Below are 13573 nucleotides of genomic sequence, written 5' to 3'. Positions count from 1 at the left end.
AGGTCCCACGTGTGTGGACCAGAGTGACGAGTGTGGAACGTGGATCGACAACGGACAGTGTGAAACAGACAGCACCACTCGCGTACTGTGTCCCCACGGATGTAACCTCTGCTTCAGTGAGTGAAGACTTCTGTGTGTGTGTGTGTGTGTGTGTGTGTGTGTGTGTGTGTGTGTGCATATATGTGTGTGTTTGTGTGTGTGTATGTGTGTGTGTGTGTGAGTATGTGGGGGGGGTGTGTGTGTATGTGTGTGTGTGTGTGTGTGTGTGTGTGTGTGTGTTGTTTCATCACCAGCATGTTTGTGCCTTTATAATTTAGTATATTTAGGGCGATGATGGGATGAAAAATGCTTATCGGGGCTTAACTGTTATCAAAGACAAAGAATTTTGTCTTGTCTTGTATTGTGTTGTGTTGTCTTTGTCATCTTGTATTTTCATTTCTTGTCGTGTCATGCCTTGAATCTTTGGATGGGATGACTTTGAATCTGATACTTTTGATTTTATTTATTTCGTTTTTCCAGGACCTGGTTTAAACTAGTAGTACACGACTCAAAGTTATAGTAATACAGCATTTCAGTTTCTCTTCATTTACAGTGTTCAAGAACAGCTCAATCTGAGAACAAAGAGTTGAACAGTGCTGATGCTTCATATTAAGGTCTGTTATATAGTTGTATACATGTATGTTCTGTTCTCACAGATCCATTTTGCTATGACACATTTCCGGAGTGCTTCTGGTGGGGAGACCACTATTGTGAGGGATATTATTATCACTTTATGCTGGGTAACTGTCCCTACTCTTGTCACCACTGCAGTAGTAAGTATATCTGTGTGGGTAACCGTATACTCAGCCTGTTTATTATGTAATTAAAAACTGAAATATGAACAAACACACAGACAAAGAGCATCAGCTGATGATTTTTTTCTAATGTGTTTTGTTCTCCGTGTAGTTGATAACAGTACAGCATGATTTTGTTTAGATGGTCATGTCTGCATCAGTAGCAAACAAATGTTCAAAACATGTAAAGAAGGGCAAATAAACGAGAGGGGGGGGTTGCGTGGAGGGGGGGGGGGGCAAGACTAGTGTTTTCATGGATCAGGCTTTCTGCACATGTCGAACGGGTGATGGGGCTCACAATGATGTATGAACACAGTTTAACATTAATGTGTACATATGCACACAACGTTACACATGCACGCATTCAGTTGAGTTGGTTGACTTCCAAGAATTTTCCCAAATAGAACAGTTCTTACATAAACTATCATACAAGCACAATTACCAGAGCACATGTTCAGTGATTCAGATACTCCATTTTGTCACCGAAAAAAAAAGAGAGAGAGAGAGAGAAAGAACTAAAAGTAAGCACAACGCAACTTCACGTGTGCCTCTTTATCTTTTACCTCTCTCCACCCTCCCAGCATGTCATCCCCTCACCCCAGCCCTGCAGAGCTGAGTGTAATGACCTGTTGGCCAGCACTCTTCAGGTGAGGGGGGGATTGGGGGGGGGAGGGACGCGGGCTGAATCCAGGATGTCTGTGTGTCCTGGATGTCTGACCGGGTGGGAAGTTCATCTCGCGTTTTCCAAAGGAGAATCTTCCACCCTACCCCACCCCTCTCCCATGTACCAACCCCCACACTCACTTCCCTTCCCCATTTTGTCTACTCTGATTCAGCGTAGCAGAAAATAAATGCTTCTGGTCTTATAGTACTCTGCCCAAATAAATTCGTCCTCTGACAGGGCAAGATGAAGTGTGTGCATGCGTGCCTGCATGGGCACGCATGTGCTCGTGCGTGTGTTTGTGTTTGTGTGTGTGTTTGCAGGAACGTGTGTAAATTCCAGAGTAGAGTGGTGGCCGCGTAGCAACGCATCTGCTTTAAAATCGAGAGAATCTGAGGGTGGAAGATCAAATCCCCCACTTGCCAGTGTTTCCTTTTCCCCCCTCCACTTGAACTTTGATGGTGTTCAGATGAGTTGATAAACCGAGTTCCTGAGTGTAGCATGCACTTACTGTACGTAAAAGAACCCACAGCAACTAAAGGGTTGTGTCCCTGTCAAAACCATGTATAAAATTCCACTTAGGAAAAGAAATACACCTGGAGTTAGAAAAAAAATTGGTGGTGCTATACTGAAAAGACATGCTCTCCCCATGGGAGGAAGAAAGCATGGATTTCCCACAGAGAAATCCGTAGTCACAAAAGAGTTATACAACACAATACAGTACACTTACCATCAGTGACAGGTGAGACAATGGATGAAGGGGGGCCACATCCTGCCTCTGTGCAGGCCACAGCCCGAACACACACACACACACACACACACACACACACAGAGAGAGAGAGAGAAAGAGAATAGGTCTACTAAATTACAATGCAATTCAAAACGATATGATACGATACGATGCGTTACGATACAAAAACGATACGATGATACAATACAATACGATCAGATATGATACGATACTGCACACACGATCAATACGATACCATACCATACCATACAATACGACATGACACGACACAATACGATACGATACGATACAAATGCAGGCAGGTTCCAGTGCTACAAGCAGCCCTGTAAGAACGGCGGCACGTGCACAGAGGCCACAGGGACGGCTGACGGCTACACCTGTGACTGCTCAGGGACAGGCTACACTGGGCCCACGTGTGAAGAAGGTCAGCTAGATCTCTCTCTCTCTCTCTCTCTCTCTCTCTCTCTCTCTCTCTGTGTGTCTGTCTGTCTGTCTGTCTATATAGATGTATATATTTCGATAGATAGAAAGATACACGAGATATGTATATATATATACATACATACACACACACATATATATATATATATATATATATATATTTCTTGGCGGGGGGGCGGAGGTGGTGGGGGTAGGGAGGGGAGAGAGAGAGAGAGAGCTGAAAAAATAGACATGGTCGAACAAAGACCCAGAAAATGTAAATTTGGGGGAACAGAGCTTGGGGAATATAAGTATGACCTCGAGATTCCCCTTTCCATTGCTTCTGATACACTAGGCAAACTTATTCATTCATTGGTCCATTCATTGATTGATTCGTTCATTCCATTCCGTTCCCTTACTTTTGCCATATATCAGTAGTCAGCAGCTTCAATACAGGGCTACCCCGCCTTTGCTTCTGTATATTTGTAGTGGAAGGTAGAGAGAGGGGTTCAATAAAGGCTGGTCCATAACGTCCTCCCTTCGTTTGTTTTTTTTTTTTTTTGTTTTTTGTTTGTTTGTTTGTTGTTGGTTTTTTTGTTTTTTTTTTTGTTTGTTCGTTTTGTTTTGTTTTGTTTGTTTGTTGTTTTGGGGTTTTTTTTCTTCAATAGCTTGATTAATTAAACTCATAGAAAAGGGGTAGTTTCCAATTGAGGGGCGTGGGGGGGGGGCGGGGGGGGGCAATTTTTACAAGCCCAGAACGATCCTGGGGTAAATCCCAGCTGGTGGGTGAGGTAGGTAGGGTAAGTTGAAGCTGTACACTATCATACATCCATATGTTCAAATGTATAAGTGTTTTATTTATCAATCATACTATGATTTTCTTGTGTACCCTCTTACCTTAATGTTGTTCCTTATTGGAAAATGTAATCATTCAATGAAACATGATTAATGAAGTGGAGGTTTCTATGAGATTGAAATAAGATCTTGTATCACTTATGTTACAGCCTCTTTAAGAAGCACATCAGCGCAAAAATTTGAAGAAGAAAAATCAGCAGAAATGAAATAATTTTATGCGTGGATAGTGCGTGTGCAGAGGTTTTTTTTAATATCTATCTATCTATCTATCTATCTTTACTTTTTTTCTGTCTATCAGTTTCAGTTTCAATTTCAGTTCTCAAGGAAGTGTCACTGTGTGCGGACAAACCCACATACGCTAAGACTGCCATTATATTATATTGATATTCTGCACCATTGTGGTGTGTCTGTTTTGTTGACAGGCGGACAGTAGGGTGACAAGAAGAGCGCCATGTTCAAATGAACGAACGACAAGTGGAGAAGCATCTCTTGTCACCTGAAGAAAAGATTCGTGTGCAAGTACACTGCGTCTTAACCCGCCTGCACGCCAGATACATGCAACTGACGAGGACCACTCTACATACTGGTTGTCTTTGACCATAATGCCACATCCTCAAACACATCCTACGGTATACAATGCCAGTTAAGAACTCTTCCTCAGTTTTTCTTGTTGAGCACCTTTTCACTTCTGTGTTAGTCATTCCTGTGTCCACGTGTATGTGTAGCGTGTGCACACGTGCTCGAACTCTGCATGTAATAACCTGTAATCCATACTAAATGATTAAGCATTAATAATCGTATATGATATATCGCATGTAATCAATAATTCATACCAATAAGCATTCCACGCTGGCTTTAAAATTTGTTTTGCTTTGCCGTTCACTAATCCTGCTTCGAAAGACCTACAAAAAAGCATTCTTTACAGCAGTCAGAAGTCACGCTGTTTTAAATTTCAAAATGTATTTCTGTTCATTCTACGTGCGTCTACCTAAAGTTCCCATGTCAATGTCTCAGCACATAGTGTACGGGAAACACTTCAGTGGAAACGACTGATCCCAAAAAACAGTAATGCAGCTTTTTTTTTTATCTTCTTAAATCACTTAACGTAAACGACATTCTTGTAAATTAAAAAAATGAAACAAGAAAAATGTTTTGAGGGGGTGGTGAGCGTGGCTTCTTCCTCCACGTGTACAGCAACGTTCAAGTGGGGATTTTGCAGAGTCGCTGTCTACCCATTTCCTGTTTCCTGGAATGTGCAGTGCATTCCAGATAAGTGATGACGTAATCAGAGTTGTGCTTACGTCTTTCCCTGTCTTCGTCAGCGCAATAAAGACTTACCTCGTAACGTCTTTCTGTGTGTTTGTGAATGATTATTGTGAAAGTGTGTGTGTACCTTGTGTGTGTGTGTTGATGCATGTGTGTGAGTGTATGCGTGTGTGATAGTGTGTGTGCTTTTGTATGTGTATGATACCAAAAGTTAGAGCAGCAGTCTTGAACCAGACAATTCAGATTCAGATTCAGTGTCAAAGCATGCCGTTGGTCCACATTAACTACATCACATCTGCTGTGAAAAAAAGAGGAGCAGATCCTTGACTTTAGCATAAAACCAAACCCGCCAATCACACCTTGAAAGCTTTACGCAGGTGTTTGTAAAGCAAACACAGAATGGAGTAAAATCAATGGACAAAGAAAAATCAAATAAATTTACAGATACAATATACTTATATGAATGATATATAAAAGGCAAAAAAGTGAGAAAACATACACAGTCACACACCCACACAAGCAAGCAAGCAAGCACGCACATTCAACAATTTGCAGACTACAAGGCCCAACCCTCAACTGAAAAACGTTTGTACCCAGACCCACCCTAAACACGCACGCACGCGCGCGCACACACACGCACATTCACACACACACGTGTGTGCGCGCATTGACATATATCCCTTGTGCGCGGCTTAGAAACACAAGTGTCAGCCGGCGGGATTTCACATACGCAAAAACATACACAGAGAGGCAAACACACACACACACACACACACACACACACAGATAATCGATCCCTGAAACAAATGGATCACATGCATATATTTGTGCAGCAACACTCTCAAAGGCAAAGTTTTTATTGCTTGCACAGCTGTTTTCCTTTATTAGTAGCTTCGCCTCTGTATCAGTCCTACCCACTGGCTATTCCTGAGTGTCTTCACAGAGTGCGAGAAAGGTTTGTGATGAAGAGGTGCTCGAGATGTTCGTGGTATTCTTCACATTCTTTTGTCTCTTTCAGAGCTGGCACACGAGCTGAATGATGTCTTCTGCTTGTCCTACCCAAGATCTTATCCACGTCTTTGACGGATGTCTGGTCTCCTTGTCTTGTTCAACAGGGGTTTTTTTTTCAGGTAGTGGCTGCTAATGGACTCAGAAGAATTCCCCCTGTAATTTCTTCAAGGGCACGTCCTTCTGTGTTGGTATCATGCATTGGTCCCATTACTTTGAATTTGCATTAAAAATCTCCACATAATCAAATAATCATCAAATTTACTTCTTATTTCCTCTTAAAACGTCTGGGTATTTTAGTAGAGCCTGATCAAGGGTGTATACAGGTACTGACAAGTACAATGCTTTTGTGATTTTCATCAAACATTTCTAGGCAAATGCTTACTAATGCATATGAGCTGCTGTATCATTTCTCTAAGTATTCACTGGGAACTTTGTTTTTCACATTACTTTTAGACTGATTGCTGGTCATTTTCCTCTGAAAAATGATGTAGTCATCAAAAGTGATTGTTCTGTCAGCATAAGTCTGGTTTCTTGGGAGGCATTTGACACCAATAAGTTATTTTTTTCCAATTATTGAGAATCTTTTTCTCACACTAGCGCAATTCCAAGTACAGACTCACGGTTTTCTTTAACAGCTGCTCTATTTTTTTTATATCCTGCCACCTAAGCATGACATGACATCTTATGGAATGTCTGTTTTAGGCATGTGTGTCTCATGCAATGCACCCGAGGCAAAGGTTTGATTGACGCAATAGATTTTTTTTTCTTCTGAATGATGAGCAAATATACTCAGTCACCCTGACACCCTCTTATCAGGGAAAGGCGATGGATGTCCACCTGAGTGGAATCCACCAGCCTGGTGTCACCCTGAGGCCAGATAAGATACAATTAGTGCCTGTCAACTGAACAGCCACTCCTGGCCTGGTGTCGTCCTAAGGCCAGATAACATACAATTAGTGACCAACATACAATTAGTGACTGTTAACTGAACAGCCACTCCAAGCCTGGTGTCGTCGTAAGCTAAGGCCAGATAACATACAATTAGTGACTGTTGACTGAACAGCCACTCCAAGCCTGGTGTCGTCCTAAGCTAAGGCCAGATAACATACAATTAGTGACTGTTGACTGAACAGCCACTCCAAGCCTGGTGTCGTCGTAAGCTAAGGCCAGATAACATACAATTAGTGACTGTTAACTGAACAGCCACTCCAAGCCTGGTGTCGTCCTAAGCTAAGGCCAGATAACATGCAAAATCAGTGACTGTTGACTGAACAGCCACTCCAAGCCTGGTGTCGTCGTAAGCTAAGGCCAGATAACATACACTTAGTGACTAACATACAATTAGTGACTTTTGACTGAACAGCTACTACTAGCTTGGTGTCGTCCTAAGCTAAGGCCAGATAACATACAATTAGTGACTAACATACAATTAGTGACTGTTGACTGTCGTCCAAAGCTAAGGCCAGATAACATACAATTAGTGACTGTTGACTGAACAGCCACTCCAAGCCTGGTGTCGTCGTAAGCTAAGGCCAGATAACATACACTTAGTGACTAACATACAATTAGTGACTGTTGACTGAACAGTCACTCCAAGCCTGGTGTCGTCCTAAGCTAAGGCCAGATAACATACACTTAGTGACCAACATACAATTAGTGACTGTTGACTGAACAGTCACTCCAAGCCTGGTGTCGTCGTAAGCTAAGGCCAGATAACATACAATTAGTGACCAACATACAATTAGTGACTGTTGACTGAACAGCCACTCCAAGCCTGGTGTCGTCGTAAGCTAAGGCCAGATAACATACAATTAGTGACTGTTGACTGAACAGCCACTCCAAGCCTGGTGTCGTCGTAAGCTAAGGCCAGATAACATACAATTAGTGACTGTTGACTGAACAGCCACTCCAAGCCTGGTGTCGTCGTAAGCTAAGGCCAGATAACATACAATTAGTGACTGTTGACTGAACAGCCACTCCAAGCCTGGTGTCGTCCTAAGCTAAGGCCAGATAACATACAATTAGTGCCTGTTAACTGAACAGCCACTCCTAGCCTGGTGTCGTCCTAAGCTAAGGCCAGATAACATACAATTAGTGACTGTTAACTGAACAGCCACTCCAAGCCTGGTGTCGTCGTAAGCTAAGGCCAGATAACATACAGTTAGTGACTAACATACAATTAGTGACTTTTGACTGAACAGCTACTCCTAGCCCGGTGTCGTCCTAAGCTAAGGCCAGATAAGATACAATTAGTGACTGTTAACTGAATAGCTATTCCTGGCCTGGTGTCATCTGAAGGCCAGAAAAGATACAATTAGTGACTGTTAACTGAACAGCCACACCTGGCCTGGTGTCGTCCTAAGCTAAGGCCAGAAAAGATACAATTAGTGACTGTTAACTGAACAGCCACACCTGGCCTGGTGTCGTCCTAAGCTAAGGCCAGATAACATACAACTAGTGACTGTTAACTGAATATCCACTCCTTGCCTGGTGTCGTCCTTTGACCAGGTAACAAATAATAAGTGACTGTTGACTGAACAGCCACTCACACTTCTTCTTGCTGTATCATAGGTTTTAACAGGGTGTTTCCTCTTAAGGAAGTTAGGTAGGTATGCCTCTCAGTGTATTGCATTATGTAAACTGCTAACTGTAATCACTTGACACTGACAGATCTGTCAATGTGGAAACAGGGAAAGGAGAGGACTGGGTCATGGCTTCCTTTTGTCGAACCCCAAAGCAGGGCTTAACCAAGTTTGACGTGTTACTTTAGCGAACGGGTGTTGAAATAATGACTACTCAACACACACACACACACACACACACACAGAGAGAAAGAGAGAGAGAGAGAGACAGGCACACACACACACACACACACACACACACACACACACACACACAGACAGACACACACACACACACACACACACACACACACACACACACACACACTAGAACGCCGTGAGATACTCCTTTATTGCTCTGACGAAGACGGAAAAAAGTACCATTTCTGCTCTCAGAGAAGACTTTGACAGTAAGCACAACAACGCTGAATAATCACGTTTTCACTTACCCAAGTACAAAACATACGAGGAAGCAGGAAATGGGTAAAGCGTACCATGCACGGTGTCTACTGGAGCTTACTGCACCGTGAAGAATGTAGCCACCACCTCGTTACAACATGCACAAAGCCTATTCAAGACATTCGAAGTCCAAGGAAGTAAACATGCAATTCACAGTTTCTGTCTCTTTCTATCTCTTTTTTTTTTTTTTTTTTTTTAACATACGAGAAATTGTCATTTACCATGAACAATAAATGAATTATGTCAAAAACAGTTCAGATTTCCACATTTATTACAATGGACAATGCGTGATGTGTCATGCTTATTTGGAATTGGATTCATTTCCCCGCTCGCTATATCTATATAGACTTAAACCAACTGATGTTTCATGAATGAAATCGATCGTTTCAGCTGAAGTGTGAACTGTGTGATGGGACATCAAAAGGGGGTGCACCATTTAGACATGTGTTTAATGAACTGAAGCGAATTTTCAATAAACATGGCTTTTAACCACCGCAAATAAAAATAAAGTAGGTTTTTCGAAACAGGATCAATTAATGGCAAAAACAGTTATAAATACATACATAAATATCAAAAAGCGCATGTCTTTTCATGGCCAGTGTGAAATGTTGATCAGTATGATTACTGATTATTTATTGATTAGTATGGGTATTGGATCATTGCATGCAGAGGCAAAAGCACGTGTGTGTGTGTGTGTTTACACCTCACTTACACTGGGACACAGGACTGATTCAACACAGAAACGAAAATGTGTTTTGCAAGGAAAACTCGAGGAAGAAGACCTAGCATTGTGTACGCAGGGTGTGGACAAAACTGTGGAGGAAGAGGAGGAGGATGCCACACTGTGGTGGTCAAAGACGACCAACGCGTAGAATCGTCCAGGCCACGTGAGCTGCAGATATATGGCGTGCACAGGCGGGTTAATTAAGACACGGTGTACTTGCACACGAATCTCTTCTTCACGAGGCAGGAGATGCTCCTCCACTCGCCGTTCGAGCCTTTGATCATGGCGCACAACTCGTCACCCTGTGGTTCGCCTGTCAACACAACGGACACACCACGATGCTGATGAATAATAATGAGTCTCTGTGTGTGTGTGTGTGTGTGTGTGTCTGTGTGTGGAGGGGAGGGTGATTAGGGGTGTGTGTGGAAATGAAGCCGCTGTTGCTTGTATGTATTTTACTTTTGATTTGTAACTTTTCGAATTTTTGGTCCAACCTTTGTCAAGTTGTGTGTGTGTGCATGTGTGCACTGGACTTAGATATGGGCTGAGATATTGTGTCGGGTGAGTGACGAGCCTATGGATGCACAATTAATTTCCAAATGGATGTATAAAGATGTATTGTATTGTAATATCAATAATAATGATAACAATAATGATGATAATGATAATACGATATAATGGCAGTCAATACCATTTCAGAAAGAGTACAAACTGAGAGTGAAGGCTAGAAAGGTGGTGAAACAATTCTTTCCACAGTGATCATTGAAGCAAGATCTGCTTATTTATTCCTTATATATATATATATATATATATATATATATATAGAGAGAGAGAGAGAGAGAGAGAGAGAGAGAGAAGATTGCGGAGAAAAAATCCGCTTTCAACCTGTTTGCTTGCTTTAACTTTAAGTGTGCTGTAAAATAAAAGTGGTTTTCATCAAACTCATATCTTTTAGCGTATGACAGCGCTTGTCTGTTTACTGTCTGTCTGTCTCTGAACTGACCTGTCATTGATGTAAATGGACACAAATGCACCACGAATTCTGAAATGTCCATACTTTGTACTGGATCTTCACATCCAGTCCATATAAACACACCGAGGTACACTTTTCTTTTTTTTGATTTCGCAGGAACTCGTTAGTTAAATTAATGATGGGGTGATCTGACTCTGACAAACTTGCGGACATCCGCAGTGGATGTGGACAAATCTTTTCCGCGTGAACTTGAATTTGTGGAGGTTAATTTCCCTGGGAAGATACTGTAGGAATCCTATTCGCCATTCAGACAAGCACTTTCATCGTGGAGTGTTGACCGTGATGTAACGCGTCCGCCTTGGAAACGAGAGAATCTGAGTGCGCTGGTTCGAATCACGGCTCAGCCGCCGATATTTTCTCCCCCTCCACTAGACCTTGAGTGGTGGTCTGGATGCTAGTCATTCGGATGAGATGATAGACCGAGGTCCCGTGTGCAGCATGCACTTAGCGCACGTTAAAGAACCCACGGCAAATAAAGGGTTGTCCCTAGCAAAACTGTGTAAAAAAAATCCACTTCGATAAGAAAACAAATAAAATTGCAGGCAGAAAACAATGAAAAATAAAAATGGGTGGCGCTCTCACTGTAGCGACGCGCTCTCCCTTCGGAGAGCAGCCCGAATTTCACACAGAGGAATCTCTTGTGACAAAAAAAAAGAGTAATACAATACAATACAATCATTTTCCTCTTTAATGTCAAACGTACCACTTTTCCAGTTAGTGTAACCAGATACCAGACCTCCATCGGTCCACGTGTAACCAGCGTTCCCATCCCGCCGTGTGGCACCCAGCCAGAGAGGTTTCTCGCCGCTGAAATCAAAAGAAGAAATGACGGGCGCAATAGCCGAGTGGTTAAAGCGTTGGACCTTCAATCTGAGGGTCCCGTGTTCGAATCTCGGTAACGGAGCCTGGTGGGTAAAGGATGGAGATTTTTCCGATTTCCCATATCAACATTAATGTGCAGACCTGCCTATGCCTGAACTCCCTTGCATTTTCGTGTCTCCGTAACCCACCGAACACTGACATAGGTTACAGGATCTTTAACGTGCGTATTTAATCTTCTGCGTGCGTATAGACACAAAGGGGGTTTAGGCACTAGCAGGTCTGCATATATGTTGACCTGGGAGATCGGAAAAATAACCACCCTTTACCCACCAGGCGCCGTTTCCGTGATTCGAACCCGGGACCCTCAGATTGAAAACCCAACGCTTAAACCACTCGGCTATTGCGCCCCGTCATACTCTGTCCATACTCTTTCCAGACAATATTTTCCTCCCTCACTCTTCGTCCTTGTACCTGTTCTTTAAGTCAGACCAAAATCTTAGAGAGCTTAGCGCCTACAATAAACTGGAGAATTAATGGAAAAGGAAGTCCCACCTGTAGTTTGGCTCCAATTCGATACCATGTTAAGTGTTCTCTGGGTACAAGAGCATCGCGTTGAGGTTATGCCTAAACCAGGCAACTGTCAAATCTTGTTCATGAGGCTCGTCTGTCCCGATCTGTGTTAAGCTTGGCCTCGTAGTTTAACAGAATCTCGGTAAAATTGTTCTTCTCGGTAAATTTGGAAACCACGCAATTAAGCCATTGTTCTGATGAGCTGTTGCCATGGCCAGAATACACACTTGTAAAAGAGCAACCTCAAGAGACGCAAGCTCAGATGGTATGGCCATGTCATGAGATCATCAGGGCTTGCCAAGACATTCCTGCAGGGCACAGTGCAAGGAGGGAGAAGGAGAGGCAGACAGAGGAAGAGATGGGAGGACAACATCCCAGAATGGACGGGCTTGAGGTTGAGCGATACAATCAGGTCAGAAAACCGACAGGATTGGAGGATGCTGGTTGCCAGATCACCTGTGGCGCCCCAACAGTCCATAAGACTACGGGATAGGTGAAGGTCAAGGTGAAAAGAGCAATATGTTTTCGTAACCACACCTGTCCACTGCGCTGAAAGACATGATCCTGTACAGCCACTATCAGAGCACTTCACCTGGTCCCCACACATGACTGCATGGATTCAATGCACATTGACAACACTTTACCACTATACTGTTTATATCTATTTGAAACAATTCTATGTATCTGTCCATACATTTTCTAGGCAATTTTTTTTCGCCATCACTGTTCGCTCTTGTGCCTGTTCATAAATCAGAGCACAAAGTCTTAGAGTGTGCATGGAAAAGTGTGTTACTTGAAAATCACACTCTGTAATCCCCCCCCCACCCCGCCCCCCAAAAAAGCAGTTCAGAGAGGCCTATTGAAGCATCTCTCCCCTTCTTTCTGCATCCCTTATAAATAAAATAAAAAACACGACACCTTTCTTTAACAAATGTAATTGATAGTCAATTTTTGCTATTGTGATTGTCATGACACAATTGTACTTGAACAATGTTTGGCTTATTTTGCATTTTCCAACAGCTTTGCATATGAGGCAATGTTCCGTTAATAATAGTTCGTGCGCATGTGTGCATTATGTGCATGGTTTTCGTGTAGGGACCCATGTCACTTATGATGGCCCATGTCACTTATGATGGATGGCCCATGTCACTTATGATGGATGGCCCATGTCACTTATGATGGCCCATGTCACTTATGACGGATGGCCCATGTCATTTATGATGGCCCATGTCACTTATGATGGATGGCCCATGTCACTTATGATGGATGGCCCATGTCACTTATCATGTCCCGTGTCACTTATGATGGATGGCCCATGTCACTTACGATGGATGGCCCATGTCACTTATGATGGATGGCCCATGTCACTTACGATGGCCAATGTCACTTATGATGGCCCATGTCATTTATGATGGATGGCCCATGTCACTTATGATGGCCCATGTCACTTATGATGGATGGCCCATGTCACTTATGATGGCCTATGTCACTTACGATGGATGGCCCATGTCACTTATGATGGCCTATGTCACTTACGATGGATGGCC

At 42.9% G+C, this 13573-nt stretch overlaps 2 protein-coding genes across 4 annotated transcripts in view; one reads left to right on the top strand and one right to left on the bottom strand.

The window, feature by feature from the left end:
- The window catches only part of LOC143297939 (uncharacterized), a 74513-nt gene extending 69675 nt beyond the window's left edge, over positions 1 to 4838 (top strand). The window contains exons 51-54 of the mRNA XM_076610550.1: positions 3 to 116; positions 696 to 812; positions 2544 to 2669; positions 3943 to 4838. Coding sequence (XP_076466665.1) covers positions 3 to 116; positions 696 to 812; positions 2544 to 2669; positions 3943 to 3953 — 368 coding nt within the window. The 3' untranslated portion in view covers positions 3954 to 4838. The remainder of the gene's footprint in view (positions 1 to 2; positions 117 to 695; positions 813 to 2543; positions 2670 to 3942) is intronic.
- A 3923-nt stretch (positions 4839 to 8761) lies between these two features.
- The window catches only part of LOC143297940 (uncharacterized), a 69328-nt gene continuing 64516 nt past the window's right edge, over positions 8762 to 13573 (bottom strand). For all 3 annotated transcript variants that reach the window (XM_076610553.1, XM_076610552.1, XM_076610554.1), the window contains 2 exons: positions 11338 to 11441; positions 8762 to 9914 (listed from right to left, as the gene is read on the bottom strand). In XM_076610553.1, coding sequence (XP_076466668.1) covers positions 9802 to 9914; positions 11338 to 11441 — 217 coding nt within the window. In that variant the 3' untranslated portion in view covers positions 8762 to 9801. The remainder of the gene's footprint in view (positions 9915 to 11337; positions 11442 to 13573) is intronic.

This window comes from Babylonia areolata, chromosome 23, assembly GCF_041734735.1.
Source record: "Babylonia areolata isolate BAREFJ2019XMU chromosome 23, ASM4173473v1, whole genome shotgun sequence".
NCBI classification, from domain to species: Eukaryota; Metazoa; Mollusca; class Gastropoda; order Neogastropoda; family Buccinidae; genus Babylonia; species Babylonia areolata.
This window is presented reverse-complemented; position numbering and strand designations above follow the sequence as displayed.